At 45.0% G+C, this 15,733-nt stretch overlaps 1 protein-coding gene across 1 annotated transcript in view; it reads left to right on the forward strand.

Moving 5' to 3' along the window:
* Positions 1-3,449: 3,449 nt before the first annotated feature.
* Positions 3,450-15,733, forward strand: part of ppfia2 (PTPRF interacting protein alpha 2) — a gene marked incomplete at both ends in the record, with an annotated part of 135,661 nt that continues 123,377 nt past the window's right edge. The window contains 2 exons of the mRNA XM_079183916.1: positions 3,450-3,513; positions 12,178-12,433. Of these exons, the coding sequence (XP_079040042.1) occupies positions 12,185-12,433 (249 nt within the window). The remainder of the gene's footprint in view (positions 3,514-12,177; positions 12,434-15,733) is intronic.

The following is a 15,733-nucleotide window of genomic DNA, read 5'->3' on the forward strand; positions in this document are numbered from 1 at the left end:
TTCAAACAGTTTCAAACTGTTTTCCCAGAAGCCACGGATAGTAGATAGTAGTAACACTCAACACACAATACTCGGTGATACTCAACACACCCTCCCCAATAAGCTGCACAGCGCAGCACATACAGGATTCAGCACCGCGGACAGCGACATCCACCTCTGGTCAGTTCACAGGAGACAGTTCGTCCCGAGTCCACGCTGCTGCAGCTGAGTGAAAGGAGCACAGCGGTGTTCAGCAGAGGGGAAGAAAGCTGCTCCATTAGTATTTAAAATGACGCTTCAATGAAAGCGACATTTGTAATGTAAATGATCTGATCATCAGATTCTCACTCCTCAGCGTTGCGTTTTTTGTCACAGGAAATAGTTTGTACCGACTCGGATGCGTTGCTTGATTGCGTGGATGATGCTCAGTGTGAAGAAGATATTCTGAGAAGTAAAGCAACATTTGCCGAAACAAGTGTTTAAAAGTTTATAGAAGGAGATGTCTGTATGCAGGGAGAGACGGCGGCAGTGCCGAGGCAAAGTAAACCTTCACACTGAAGATTAATAAAGGATGCGGTCATCTGATAGGACAAAGTGTCGTCTTCAAAACGCGTGTTTTTGTCCGACGCAAGAATATTCAGTTTACACTCTCACTTGAGAAAGTGCAACCAAAAATATGTTTGTTGGTTTTTTGTTAAGTTCAGTCTTTGTTGGGAATTTTGGCACAAACAGACGCAGACGAATGTATGCCAATCAACCAGTTAATCCTGAGTTGTTTATTCCACTAATTGATTATTTTACAATGAGCTAAACTGTATTAATTTGGTATTATTCTTTTGCACATGTGGGTTTTTTAGGAAGGGATCACTTGTTCAGACTGATCAGATTGTGGCCACAAAAAGGTCAAAACTGATCTGATCTGAACTTTTAAACACCTGTCCCGTTCCTGTGGGCAGGCTTGCTGCAATAAGAACTGTTGTACTCACTTATCTCCAACTGCAGAGACACGGCGCACACACTCTAAAACATTCATGCCGTTCTTTTAAAAGAAACATGTCTTATAAATTGAAATAATACCGGGCTGCTCAGTGACATCCAGACACAACTTACTCTAGTTCTTTAATATTTGATGAGCAGAAAAAGGGTGTTGTTCTTCCAGTGATCACACTCTTGCAGAGTAAGGTAATATTTCACTGCGGGTCGATGGCTGAGTCGTACAGAACGACATTAACGTTGTGTAATTTTGCCCAAAGTGACCATTAGAGTAACTAAATCATGTAACATTCAACTTAATTTAATATAACAAAAAGCAACGAGAAGGAGGAAGCACCAGTGTTTGTTCCTTTAGTTTATTATAACTTTTATACATTCTGAGCGTTCAAACGGTTTCCTCAATCACAAGAAAACCTAACAAACTCCCAGGGAGGACACGGATTCACCTCAAGGACAAGATTCAGTATGGACACATCAGCTGGAGACATTTCAGCATCTCTAGACGGTCTATTTAGACAGAAGGGAAGGACGGAATGATTCAGAGCCGCTGTCAACATGTTCTTTATGAATGAATATGTGTGATTAGTCATCTCTAGCTTTAACTGCAGAACGGTCTCCTCAGCGTTTATTTTAATTTTTTTTTACACCAGCTTATAAAAAGAAAATAAAGCAGAAATAATAGCATGTATTCCTTGATTAGGATAACAAATTGTCTTTCATTGCCTCTTGGAGGGAGAGTGGCTCCAGATGCTGGATGTCCACTGACAGCACAGGGTTTCTAGAACAGCTGTTGTTAAGAGCAATATTTATTGATGAAAATGTGAGATTTCAGTCTTTGCACTTGTCTGCTGGACAACAATGACTCACAGGTTTCCCTCTCGGCTACAACAAGATGGCCAAAAGTACGTGGACACCCAGACACCACACACACACGTCATCAAAATCATGGGCACTAAGCTATGACAGCCTTGGTAGTTGCACAGCCTGTTACGATGGAGTATGATGGTCCCCCCCCCCCCCCCCCCCATCCCGCCCTACTCTACCTCTGATTGGCTCGTACTTGTTGCCTCCTTTGCAGGATTTGTTAAGTTTCCTGCACATGAACAGGATTGGTGGAAGGTTGGTCGGGTTATTGATTCCAGATGTGGACGGTTTCAGGAACTATTTTCTTCTAACCGTATAGTTCCTACATGAAACTGCTCACAACAAGCTCTGTGGATTATCTTGAGTAACCAGATTTCTGTATAAACACAAAGCTGTTAAGTTTTTCAAATGTCATGTGGCTCTTCGAGCACCACAAGCCATTATGTTATTATACTGGAGCGAAGGCAGACATCTCTATGGTCGATATCTCTGAAACTAGGCAACTCGCACCAAAACAAACTTGATTGATCAATATCACTATACAAATAAGAGGAAAAATATGTATTTTTGATTTTGGGCTGAACTGTCCCTTTAACCATAATGTTGATACGGCACACTGATTACCAAGACATTTAAAAAATGCCACAATGTCCTATAATTATTACATCAAGAAACATCTGCAATTCGCTAAGCTCCTGTCACAATATCTTGAACAAAATCCTCTTAAAAAAAGAGTCAACAAATCAGATTCTATTTGAGGACGTTATTGTCTGAGGACTGGACTATAATTACGAAATCAGAAGTGAGCCGAGGGATTTCTTTCATTCCCAAATTGTCTGGAGGAACACGAGACAATAAATGCGACTGTCAGCGACTCAGAACAATCCTAAATACTTGTATATCTGTAACTCGGCAGAGACCATGTGTGTGGCAGGAGAAGGTGAGAGTCGCTTTAAGCGGCTGCTGCTCTACTGACACTGGAAGAAAAAAAACACATTTTTAACCGGATGTAAAGTCGTGACCTTATTGGTCCATGAGCAGGAAGTCATTTTACACTCTCATCAAACGCTGTCAGGATAAGGAGATTTTTTTTTAGTTTTTGCTTTTTAAAGCAAATATCGAGGTACTTTTATTCTAATTTTAGAATTCTCAAATTTGAAAAAACACTGGAGGAAAATCTCTTTTATCATCACTATTTTTTTATTATTATTAGCATTATTATGTCTACACACACAGAGGAGGAGGGATGGAGAATTGCACAGCTGCAACTTTAAGACTCCACACTGCTCCCCTCCGCCAGCTCCGACAATGGTCTTTTCCAGCTCCGCTTATCACAGCAGTATTTGTACCATGCCATAATTTCTTCACCGGTGTGTGTGTGTGTGTTAGCGCGTGTGTGTGTGTGTGTGTATGAGTGTGAAGCAGCCCCGGAAATCAAATGTCATTACCCGACGCGGCTAATTTGGCGATCATCCCTGCTCTTTTGCGTTTGGACAATGCCAGCGGCGGGGACCAGCCGCACCTTGACGATCGGATCCTCGGCGTCGCCGCTCGCTCGCGCTGAAGAAGCCTCCTAGGATTGTCCGCTTGATGGTAGAAGCTACACAGCCTGCAGAGACCGCAGTTGTCACTGATCCGCCGCCGGCAGAGCCTCCGCTCAGAGTAAAGGAATACATTGTGAGTATGCACACTGTTGCCGCCGGTGTCGCGGTGACCTACATTGCCCTCTTCCAAGGTGATTTTTCCGCGGTGCCCTCATCCTCATCCTCGGCTCTGGTGTGGTGATGGGTGATGTTGGAGGAGCAGGAGGCTCCTCGCGTGGATGGATGCATGGTGCATTTAACCTGAATATTTCCTGTGTGTGTGCGCGTGTGTGTGTGTGTGTGTGGTTGACATTGTGGGGGCTTTGCAGGGGAAAAGAAACACGGCTGGCTGTCACAGTGGAGAGACAGAGGAGAGAGGGGGGGGGGGGGGGGGGGGGGCAGCAGACAGAGAGGCTGGCATGATGTAATGCACTTGAGACAATAGCCAAGGATTCTCCCCAATTATCATTTCAGAGAGTGAGGGGGAGACGTTACAGTCCTGATCAGCGCTGCAGTCAGGCCGCCTTGTGTGTGTGTGTGTGTGTGTGTGTGTGTGTGTGTGTGTCTGTGTGTGTCTTATAACAGCAAAAAGAGGAGCTGTCAGGGGGAACAGCTGCCCCTCCTATAAACAATATTATTACCGGCTATTATAGAGATGCAAGCAGGGAGAGAGCATGAAAAGCCTCTCTGTCATCCATTCCCCATCTCCCACCCTTTCACACACACTTACACATGCTAGTGTAGGTACATGAATGAATGAATGAATGAATGAAAAAGGCACACACACACATGCCGGCTTAATTTGACGCTAGAAGGTTAACCGCCTGCAGGCGAAGCTGTGATCCTCCTTCCCGATCTTGCAAAAATAATATTAACATTAGCCTTGACGGTGGAGGAACATGGCAATATTTGCATTTGCGTTCCCGCTGAAGTTGTGGCACAAGCGGGATGCTTAATTTAACGGTTTTGCACTGAGAGTGTGACTTTCCAGTGATGCGCTGTCTAATATGTCTGGTGTGCAGACAAAGCTTTTACTGCCCCGAGGTGTCACGTAGAGGGGTGGCTACCTGTGGCAGGAGCTTTTATGTCCATAAAATGATGGTTTAAGGACACCGCTTATGGGGCAGGTTTGACTTTAGCCAAACCCTCCATAACGACGGAGGTAGAATTCAGTCGAATGCAGCTTTATTGCTTTTTTTTTTGTAGTTGTGTGCTCACCTCGATCTGTGCTCTTATTCAATCTCTTATCGATTGATGGTTTGCATGACCTTGCTGCAGGGGGATTGTGGGCGATGTCGGAGGCTCCACGCCGTCCTTTCATGTGCATGCAGACTTATGTTCAGCTGAACACACAGCCAATGAAACGCACATCAGAAGACACACACACACACACACACAGAACCTCCCATCCTCTCTCTCTCACAGATGCTCCACACACAGGTAGAGGTAAAGCGCACTCAGACAAATGGACACACACTTGATGCACAGCCTGCTCTCCCTTTTCCCTCCTCCCTAATGGCAGCAGGCTGGGTGTAACTCTACACCCGCGCCATCCTCTTCATCCCATCTCTGTCTCATTCAGGTTTTTACCGCTCAGTGTGTCAGTGTTCACACGAGGATGTCCGTCACAGCAGAATACATGAAGAATTTGCTATTGCGGAAGCTAGTCTTTATGTACGTTTCCCCCCCCCCCGACTAATCTCTGTTAATGTTCTGCTGCGTGGATCTCATCATGCCGTTTGTGATTTGGTAAAATGATAACTGATATTCAAGGGATCAAAGCAACAGTTGTTGGTAGATGTCGGGTCCACGAGGGTGACCGTAGATCTCTGGAGAGAGGCGCATGACATTATATTGATTAAACAACATAACATAGATAAATTGGAGGGTTAGGTGTACAATGTGCTCTCAATGGCATTACTTTACATGTGGTGTGTTTTCAGATTGTTGTGGAATATAAAAATATAATATGATCAAAACATAGGCTCCTGCACACTGGCAATAATTAAGGTTGATCGAAATAAAACCCTTTTACTTTGGAGAGAAGAATATCATTTCTTTTTCTTCTTGTTGCTTCTTATGTTTTCTTCTTCTTTTGATTAATAGATGTCACCCTTGAATTATTTCATTGCCTTAAATCTTTTTCTCCCCCTGCTTCCTCACCAGGTCTCTTTTCTACATGTGTGCTTATTATCACCTGCAAAATTAAACACCTGACATTGCATTGCACCAAAACTGATTATTTTTGTCACCTCATACCAAATATCGCCTAATATTACCCAAATCTCTCTGAAAGGTTTTCCCTTCATGTGACATCGCAGGAATATAATTCTCTAAAATATAATTTCAAATATATTTGTATCTCTTTGCCGAGAAATAGTCAAATAACAATGGAATATTTGAGCCTTTGAAGATCTCACCATGTCTTTGTTGTTTAGTGAAAACCTTGGCGATGATGGTGTTCACATTTTCAACATTAACACTAAATCTAAGGCCCGCTCTGACAACTAGGAAATATGTCTCTTAAGCTGCTAAATACAACGTTTTGGAGATATAAGTATTTGCATCAAGACAATCACCATGTGTAACTTTGAATTTTAGAGTTTAAAATGCAGCTCAAGGCGCAAAAACAGCCAAACAGTCAAAGCTACTGCCCTGCTTCAAACTAGTCACATGACATTGTGGCTATCACGGCTTAATGGAAGATTTTTCTTGTCAGAGGAACATGGCCAGTTGATATCACTCCTCCCGAGAGCCTTGCACTATATTGCATTGACCGAGATTTTCACCCAAACCACATCAACATCACTGTTCCTCATGCATGACTTGTTGCATCACCCCGGAATGTAGACTGTAGTGCCATTGTATGTCCCTGTGTCTGTGATTAAATAGAATAGACTTGAATCATAGTTTTCTTGGCAGGCGGTCTCTTGGTTGTAAGAAGTCTCTCTGGTGCAGGGAGCCATATGAATGGGATTCTTTTTTTTTTTCAGCGCTATGAGTGTGCCATGCAATCTGGTCCATTCACAAAAATGCTGCGTCAAACTTTTCCCACCTGTCGGCCTGGTACGGGATGCCAAAGTGGGGATGAGCGGCATGCAACAGCTTTGCCATTACCCCTGCTCATCAATGCAGTCTGTAGATGCACTTTGCACTCACTTGCATGCCAAGAAATCAAACGCAGACATTATTTAAAAGTGGAATTTCCCAGTAGTCAGCTCCCCTGACGACCGCAAACCGACGTGTGTAATCAGCCTATTGCTTCTGGTACTGATGTAAGCGAAGTGCATTATCATCAAAACAATTTGGCCTAACATTCTTATTCATGTTGCGAGGAATGAATCTAATGGGGTGTTACAAACGTTTGAAAAGTTGACCTCGCGTTTCATAAAAGATCGGTTTCTTAATGGGCTTTTTTCGGCCTAATTAGTTTTTCCTTTTTAACTTAATTCCTAAATGATCATCTTGCCTAATGAGTTACATAGTTATGCATCCCATGCTTGAAACACACTATTAAATAATGCTGTTTTTTTAATTTTAGCGCCTCCAAACTCGGCTCAACAAGCTTCCAGTAGTACGGCTTATCTCCAAAGCCACAGAGTGTGGTGTTCAGTCCACGCGCTCGCTCCTCCGCATGTCTTTTGATGTTTCCCAGGTGGTGAATAGTGCTGAATTTGCCTCACATGGCCTTATATTGCTCGGGAGCGTGCCGCTGTTTGGTGTGTTGCTCCTTATCTACTCGCACAATTGTTCCCCATTAATGAGATTAACTGAAGACATTCAGGAAATTAGCCGCAGTTTGCTGATTTGTTCTTCCCAAAAATTACATCTGTCCCATATAGCAGCTCCGTGTCTGCTTCTGCTTCGGTTTACCTCCAGGAACTCTCGAGCCAGCGGTTTGTTGTTAATTTTGTCTCGTTTGTCATTTTAAAATAAAGGAAAGGATATCTTTGCCCACGCTGCCTTCACCATGGTGATGGTTAATAAAAAGGCAAACATTAATCGCAGGTCTGCGACGAGACATGAACTCCGGTCTCCTGCATCAAAGTCACGTATGCTCATAGACTGTAAATAAGAAATGGAGGTTGTCCTCGTGAAGTCACCCATCGGTTTGTTGACTGCCGTTTCGAAGCTTTGAGTTTGGCATTTTGGCCGTGGCCATCTTGTTTTTTAGAACCAGAAGTGACGCGAGAGGGTGAAGCTAAGTATAACTGAAAGCTGAAGACATTTTTAGGCGACCAAAATGTTGCAATTAACTGTCATCAACTGAAAACACACTGTGAAAAGGTTAACGTTCTGAGAAGAAACACAAACAACTCCCAGATCGGACAACGCCATGCCAGCGACCTGTCAATCACTGTGTAGCCCCGCCCTAAAGCATCCCCTGCTTTATGGTCTATTTTGACTCTAAATGGACCATCATTTACTAAATGAACATCATGCTGTATTGAAGAAGACTTGACACTAGAGATTGAGAACATAAACTTATGTTTACAATGTTTACTGAGGGAATAAATCAAGAGAGAAGTAGAGTCATTTTCTTCTTTACAACCAGAGGAGCCGCCCCCCCGATGGCCACGAGTTAAAAGCACTATTTCCTGCATTTGCACTAAAACCTGACACTGACTGTCAATGATGAGGTTGTCCAATATAGATGTAATTAGTAATACGTTGCTGCAGCAGTTAATCACTGTGGCTTTTAGATTGGGTCTCGCAAGGTCCTGGAAAATACCCCCAAAAGAACCGTATAACTGTTAAGGTTTTGCTGTGATCTTCTCATCAATTATAGATGTCAGGCGTTGCTTCCTGCCTTTCTTTAGGTTGTGAGATTGTCCGGCCAACTTCCTGCTGCCAGCTAGACTTCAGCCTGGAGCCAGGTGTCTGAGCTCGGAAGAGGCTGCTCGGTGGAAAAAAAAAAAAGGGACTCTAGATTTGTTGCGCTGATTGGGAAGAAAACCTCACTCCTAACCCGCTGAATAATTCATTGATTGGCATATGGCATGGAGAGAAAAGCCCAATGATCCCTGCCTGTCTGTCTGTGTGCATTTCTTATTGCATCTGTGGCCCACAATGTGTTCAATTGAGCGCGTTGCTGTTCCACCCTCCCGTGATTCCTGCATAATTTCAGACTCGCATTTAACGTCTTTAACCAGCCGCACTAAATTCACTCACTTAAGCTTCCTCTTGTTTGCACAACATTTCCTGCTCAATTGATACAAATACCAATTTCTCTCCGCAAGTATCATTCTGACAGATAAAATCCTATATGTTCCAACGTTAGACATGCATTTATGCTAAGCCGAAGTCTGACACGCTAGTCGGGGCAGATTTCCTGCTGTGCGTTATCCTAATGTGCCATGATGTTGCATCGCAGAGGCAATGTGCGTAAAGAAAGACTCTCCGTCGGTCGTCGTTCTGTGAATGAGTCGGCGCTATGAATATCTTGTAGCCCAAATAGCGGTCTTAATGAGGGTCAAATTGGCTGTTTCGGCTGTGAGGAAGTGGTGTTGTCACTGCTAGCAAGCGCAATCTCGACAACATCTGCATCCCAGCTGGCAAATAGAGCTCTCAGACCACGTATGCTTCACACTGCCCACTGTGGCGCTGATTAGTGTTTATCTATCCAAGAGGATCACACTAGCTCTTACCTGTCATCACTACTGCCGGCCTGCTTCACTCTGGAGAGAAGCTAATGACTTGCTGCTCAAACATGCTCGCGCCGCTGACAGTCAAATGGCAAATATTGAGCAGCAGAGGAGCAGAATTTCCCCACAAAAAGAGGATGTTTAACGAAAAAAGAAGTGGCTGTTTTATCGCGGCGTTTTGCTTGGAGGCTCTGCGGACAAGACACATTTCTCTGTCCTTCAGTTTGACTAAGGAGACAGGCCCGATGCCTATTTGAATGACACAATTAAGCGGATAAATGTTGAGTTGAGTGATAGGGTTCGCTTTCGTTTTTTCAGGAAGGCCGCTTAATACGTCTAAGGGCGCGGACGAAAGCAGATCAGGCGGTGCACTTTCCGTCCGTGTCTATTGATTTTTCATAGACAGTAAAAAAATGATTTGAGGGGCAGTCACGGCAAAGATCAAAGCGTAAGGTGCAGGAGCGGGACAAAAGGGGTTTGCACGTGCCATGAAGCAGAAAAACATCCTCAATACACTTTGCTTTCCGCACAGCTTAAAGGAGAAATAAAACACCAATAAGCAACTAAGACGTGCCCGGCGTTTCAGCGCCTGTTTGTTGGTTCTTTGTGGACACCACAGTGAAATGTGGGAGAAGTTCTGACCGCTGTTAGAGATCACAAGTAAACGGGTAGATTTTAGAAATAGGCAAATATGAACTGCCATTTTGCCTTTCGTAGCTGCCATTTTGCATTTTGCCGAACAGGCAGAGAAATGAATTTCTCACGTCTCATTAAAGATTTCCATATAAATTGTAGGAAAGCGCCAACTTCAGTAGGCATATACATGTCGGCTTGATGGAAAGTGGGAATTGCGCAAAAGTACCAAAGAAAAACAACTTCATATATCTGAAAAAAATGTTTTGATATCTGCTACCAGATGCCACATTCCTATGGATTTTCAAATGCAACCAGCACCTTCCCTATCTGCGCTCAACTAACACGCATCGAGCCAGAGTCGGGGGGTAAATCACTACCTACTACTTAAAATGCACCACCGGTGTCCCGGTCTGTCCGCCGGCTGGCCTGCTCTCCAAGCGAAAAGGCCGGCCTGTGCGGAGTGTCCAGCCAAGCAGCACACAGGCCCGGTCTCTCAGGTCTAAACGGCAGCGGATGGCGGCTGAATGGTGAACTGGTGAGAGTCTGGCTGGGTGCCTGGGGACGGTTTGGGAGAGCCCGTCTTACTGCCAGAACATGCTGGGACACAGACCTGCCATTATAACCCACCCAGAGGGGACCAAGTCTGGGCAGTGGGATATTGAAAGCTCACTGAGTAAACCTGGCCGGGGTCAACACACTGATTAACTACTGTTAAGATCAAATGGAAGGGAGTAACCTGTAGGCTGTCGTTAGGCTTTTGGGTTATTAAAAAGACACCTTTTTATATTTACATTTTTGTGGAAGACTATAAAGAAATGTTTGGCTGTGCATTTAACATTAGTTTATAGTATCAATCATGTGTATTTGTATTTGTAAATGTCCAAACATCACATTAATGCGGATATATTTTTTACAGTGGAGAGATTGGGTCAAGAGAGGCAGTTAGCCTAGCTTAGCTTGTGCTGAAAGCAAGGGGAGATGGCTAGCCCAGCTTTGTCCCTTTTTATTAACTTCAAAGCTGTCATATTCACATATTTAATGTTGTATTTTACACGTGTAACAAGAAAGAGAGACACTGTCATTTCATGAACAGTTATCTCGTCAGTAATATACCAAGCGGCTGAGTCCAGTCAGTGTGAATGCAGGAAGTGAGAAGACCCTCTGCTAGGATGCTAGCTTTGCACAATTTCCATGCTTTTATGTTTACCTCACCTCTGTAAATATGTCCAACCCATGGTTATTTGCAGCTTAGCTTAGCTTGCTTCATCACATGACTGACGTGTGACGACGCAAACCTGGTTCCAGCTCATGAACCATCGTATCGGTGAGGATGGCTCCGGAGGCTTTCTGCAGTCCCTCAGGGAAAAGTGGAATATGGTCTCACTTATCCACTATTGCAGAGATGTGGTGTATTATGCAACTCGATCTGGGTCTGGATCATTAAACGGCACAAGCGTGAAATCTAGGGCAGAATGCCCAGCCTTCCAAGACGTCTCTGCAGCTCCGAAGCGCCGGGGTGACGCTGAGCCGAGCTCCAACTGTGTCGGGGCCCAGTCGCACACTCGCAGCCATGCAGACACAAATAGTGGATGGTTGACACTGATGTGGACACACATTACTTTTGCTATACATTTTAAGATCCTCGCAATTCTAACTTTAAGCCTGATTCTAATCAAGATATTGAGGTTGGTATAAATTGAAAAAAACCTAGACAACAAGACATGTTTTTGTACTTTGATTTAGATTGTATCTACTTTTAGAAGTTTAACATCTGCGGCTGCTAAACCTGCGAGTCCCAGAGAGGTTTGTTTATTTGACCAGTTTTATTGACCTCGCAATGAACTGGTGAGCTGTCGGTCAATCAACACAATGCATGGTGGGATACGAGCAGCCCCGCTGTAACCCTGAAGGGGAATGTGTTTAAACCTAATTCCCACCTCAGAAAATGCAGAACAATGCACCCTGCAGTTCCGTCATTTGTTTGCAGTGCATGGTGCCATTTATTCTCAAAGGGTTGCCGTTATATTGCTTCTGGCACCTCATGATAGCAAAGCTAAAGAGTGTCCTCTTTCATTTGATTAAACTGCTTCAGGTATGACCCAAGTGAATTGATATTTATTGAAATTTCCATTTAATATGCGATGCTATCTCTTGCTGTTCAGATTTAACTTTTTTGTTGAGCGATTGAGTTGGTGGATTGCTGCAGATTGAGACTAACAAATGGAGGTTAATTTCCTCCGGGGGGTCAACGGCAAAGGAAAGAGTGTAGCAGGAAGTTACCTTAAAGATACAAGCATTTGTAGTTTGCCAGTTGTAATACTTATATATATATATATATATATAGCGCTAACCTCTTGAGAGAGGAAATTCCATCAAGGTCAATGGTCCAGCAATTGATTTGTATGCCAATCAACACAACATGCTGCTTAATTCAACACTGAAACTCTGTCTAATCTCTGATCTCCCTCTCATCCCAGCGCCAAGATGATGTGCGAGGTGATGCCCACCATCAGCGAGGACACGGCGCTGAGCCAGCGCGGCTCTCAGAGCAGCGCCTCGGACCCGGACTCCCACTTTGAGCAGCTGATGGTCAACATGCTGGACGAGCGGGACCGGCTGCTGGACACGCTGAGGGAGACCCAGGAGAGCCTCGGCCTGTCCCAGCAGCACCTCCAGGACGTCGTCTACGACCGCGACTCTCTGCAGCGCCAGCTCACCTCCGCCTTGCCACAGGTAAGCCACGGCGGTGATTTTCTGACGTGTCATTTTTGCTTTTACTGACATGCGACAAAAGGTCCACGGCTGGAATTGGAACCTGATGTCACGTTTATACGGTGTGTGACGTAACTTCTAGGCCACCAGGTTGCCCGGCTCTGACTTATTCTATCTGTGTGGGTCCAATTTGCCACGAATATCTTTGTAGTTTACGATAAAAGTGTTGTACGAAAGAGTTTAGCCACAGTCTATCTAAACTCTTTAGTGCAAAGGTGGAACGTCATAGCTTAGCCAATGGGACATTAGCAATAAGTGTGCAAGAGAGTTTTTGGTAGTTGCCAGGCCTGTTATTTACGGTAGTTTTGTTGGGGTAATTTTACAGTACATTATATTATACTTGAATGAATATGGCACAAACTCAGGGTCTCTCGCTATATAATTCCAAAAGAAATCATGCAAGAAAGTTTATAGTTCATGGGGATATCAAGAGAGAGAGTGAATTTGTGGTACCGCTTGCATCAATTCAAACACATCTAATTACCAGTTACACTCCCATTGCATAATGATGGCGTATTAAAGCTCTGGGTAAAGCAATGTGTGTGTTAAGCTTACCCAAACAAAACCTGATTTTAAAATCCCGGTCATAATTCACAGTCGGTGTGAAGTCAACCATGTCGGTCGTGTGACATGACGTGGAAACATTCAGCTCGATGTTTTGGTGCGGATTGTTCATTTTTGTAGCGATATATGTGAAAAAAAGAAAAGTCGTTGGTAAAAAGTCCCACAGTAAGCGGAGATTAGCACTTTCTAAAAGTGTGCCAGTAATTCTAGTCACACGCTCTCCCCGGTCTCTTCCACGGGGCTCTGGAGGTTTGCTGGTGCTGGTGGGAAGAGAAGGACTTTGTTCTGTAGCACAGTAAATCCGCATGGTTTCAGAGACACAGGCGAGGCACTTTGCTTTGGCGTGATCTCACGTTACAGCTTTAAAGAGGTTCGCGGTGTTAAAAGATATACCTCATATTTTGAATGAATCCAGCCGGAATTATTTTCTTCTCGTCCCGTGGCTTTAAGAAGGACTTGAATGAACCCACTTGCAGCTCTTCGTTGTGACGCGCGAAACAGATCGCTGGGTGTCTGTCTGGGTGTCGGGATGCTATAAATATGCCTTTTGCTAGGTTTTCCACTCGGATTCGTCTCAGACTGGAGGTCTGAACTCGGGGATTATGCAGCTCATGCTTTAGCCTCGGGGCTTCCGTCCTCCTCAGAAGTTACACAGTGGACATAATATACAGTTGAGAGTACGAGGGGGAAAAAACGGAAAACTTAAACACTTTAAAATGCTGTTTATAGACGTTACACACAGAGTAAAACCGAGCAGGGGTGTCGTAGCGAGGGGGAAAGTGTGACTGACTACCCAGAGGCCCCAATCGTGGGGGTGGGGGGGGGGTCATGTATAGGGCCCGGAATTTTGCGCGACACCAATCATACCTCTCATATTTAAATGCACGTCTTTCCCCATTCTTGTTGAAATAGCAAATTTGAGTCTCTCTTGCCCAAACATTCCCGCCGCTTCATTTTCCAGAGAGAGCGTCCAGGGCTGCCAAAGCGAAATAACATTTCCATTATCAGACGTGCTCACTGTTATCCACCCCGGCAGTGGAGGCGGTGCGGTGGCGCTGTGGTGATGTATGGGTTGTCATTGTGTAATGACAGAGCTGACATAGTGTTCTGGTGCCTTTCCTCACAGCCGGCTTAAATTAGATGTCACTCCGGGGCGGCGATCGGGATCCTCCCACCGCCGTCCTGGCACAGACGATTCCGTGAATTCATCTGATGGCGTCTTATTGGCCCGCATGATATCAACATCACTCTGTGACGGTTTATGAAGAGGTTTGTTAGAGCTCGGTAATTACACCGAGGCATTTAGCCGAGGGAGACGTGGCCTCTGTTGTGCCTCTGTTTAATATGTGGCAGATAAGAGGTTGCGCTCGCAGCTCGGACAATGCCAATGAGCTTATTTTCACAGAGGCCTGCCGTCACCTTTGTGCTGGTGTGTTGTGAATTTCTTTGGCTGTGATGATTTCACTGCATCTGACACCTCTTAAAACGAAATGAAAAGAATAAATAAAAAAAAAGGCCAGGGCCTCTTTAGCGCAGACGTAATTTTGCAGCGACTCAAGGGGGGCCGGCAGTGTGGAACGTTTCTCAGAGAATCATGCGGGGGGGGATTCTTAAAGAGGGCAATAGATAGCTCCCAGGTCTCTCTCCTCTCGGTGTGTGTGATTTGCAGAGGAGGTGGCGAATGGGGAGGAGAGGCAGCAGAGCTTCAGAAGACAGAAGTGGCCTCATTTGGGGCGATAGGCAGGCTGTGAATGTGTCTTTACTGATATCACTCCTCTGTTCCTGAAGCCTGCAGCACTGGCAGGATTAGGCGTTGGCCCACCACAAACTTCCCTCCCTCTTGTTCCTCCCCCCCCCCCCCCCCCCCCCCCCTCTCTCTCTCCCCCCTCTCTCTCTGTTTCTGCTGTCACTGCCTTTTCTGTTATGTCGCGCTTCGCCTTGTGTCTCCCTCTTCTCCTCTGTTTCTCCCCCCCCCTCTCCCCATCAGAGGTCGCGGCTCGGCTACTCGTCATGACACTTCCGACTGATCGGAGTGACACTCGCCGTCCCCACTCGGCGCTTCCAGGCAACAGCGCTTCCCCCCTTACATGCATAACAATCCAACAGCGCCCCAGCCCCTTCCCCTACATGCCTCCTCTCCTCACCCACTGTCCCCTTGTCTCCTCTTTCTACATTTCATCGGGCCATTTTTGTTCCAGAGCGGAGGTGCGGCACAGGCAACCATTAGCTGCATATGTGTCACACGCTGCATGACATGCCTGCTGTGTAATATGTCGATGCTCAAATGCTTCTGACTTGCATTTTTAAGGAATGTTTTGTGAAAGTGGCTCTGAAAAGTTTAGCTTTAGAACAGTTGCAAAGGATTTCAGCGGCGACCCAAAGTCATGTGATAAACATCACAAGGAGCTTCTTCAATCACTCCTGCATAATGACCCTTTTCTCCGTCGCTGATTCGCATGTTGATTCGTTTCCAAACACTTTTTCTTCATCCTACTTCTAGTCCCGAGGCCCCACAGGATAGATAGTGTATTTAGGGATGTTTAGAGTCACTTATCAAGTCTACTGTATCATCCTCATTGGGTGTTTTAAGCGGTAGGATTTTCTGCTTTTCTCCGTTTGCTACATTGCCCTCATGAGAGGACATTTGTTTCCACAGTGTGTGTATTATCCATTGATTGTCTTTACCCAAAGTATTCT

Source organism: Pholis gunnellus (assembly GCF_910591455.1).
Source record: "Pholis gunnellus genome assembly, chromosome: 22".
In the NCBI taxonomy this organism is placed as follows: Eukaryota; Metazoa; Chordata; class Actinopteri; order Perciformes; family Pholidae; genus Pholis; species Pholis gunnellus.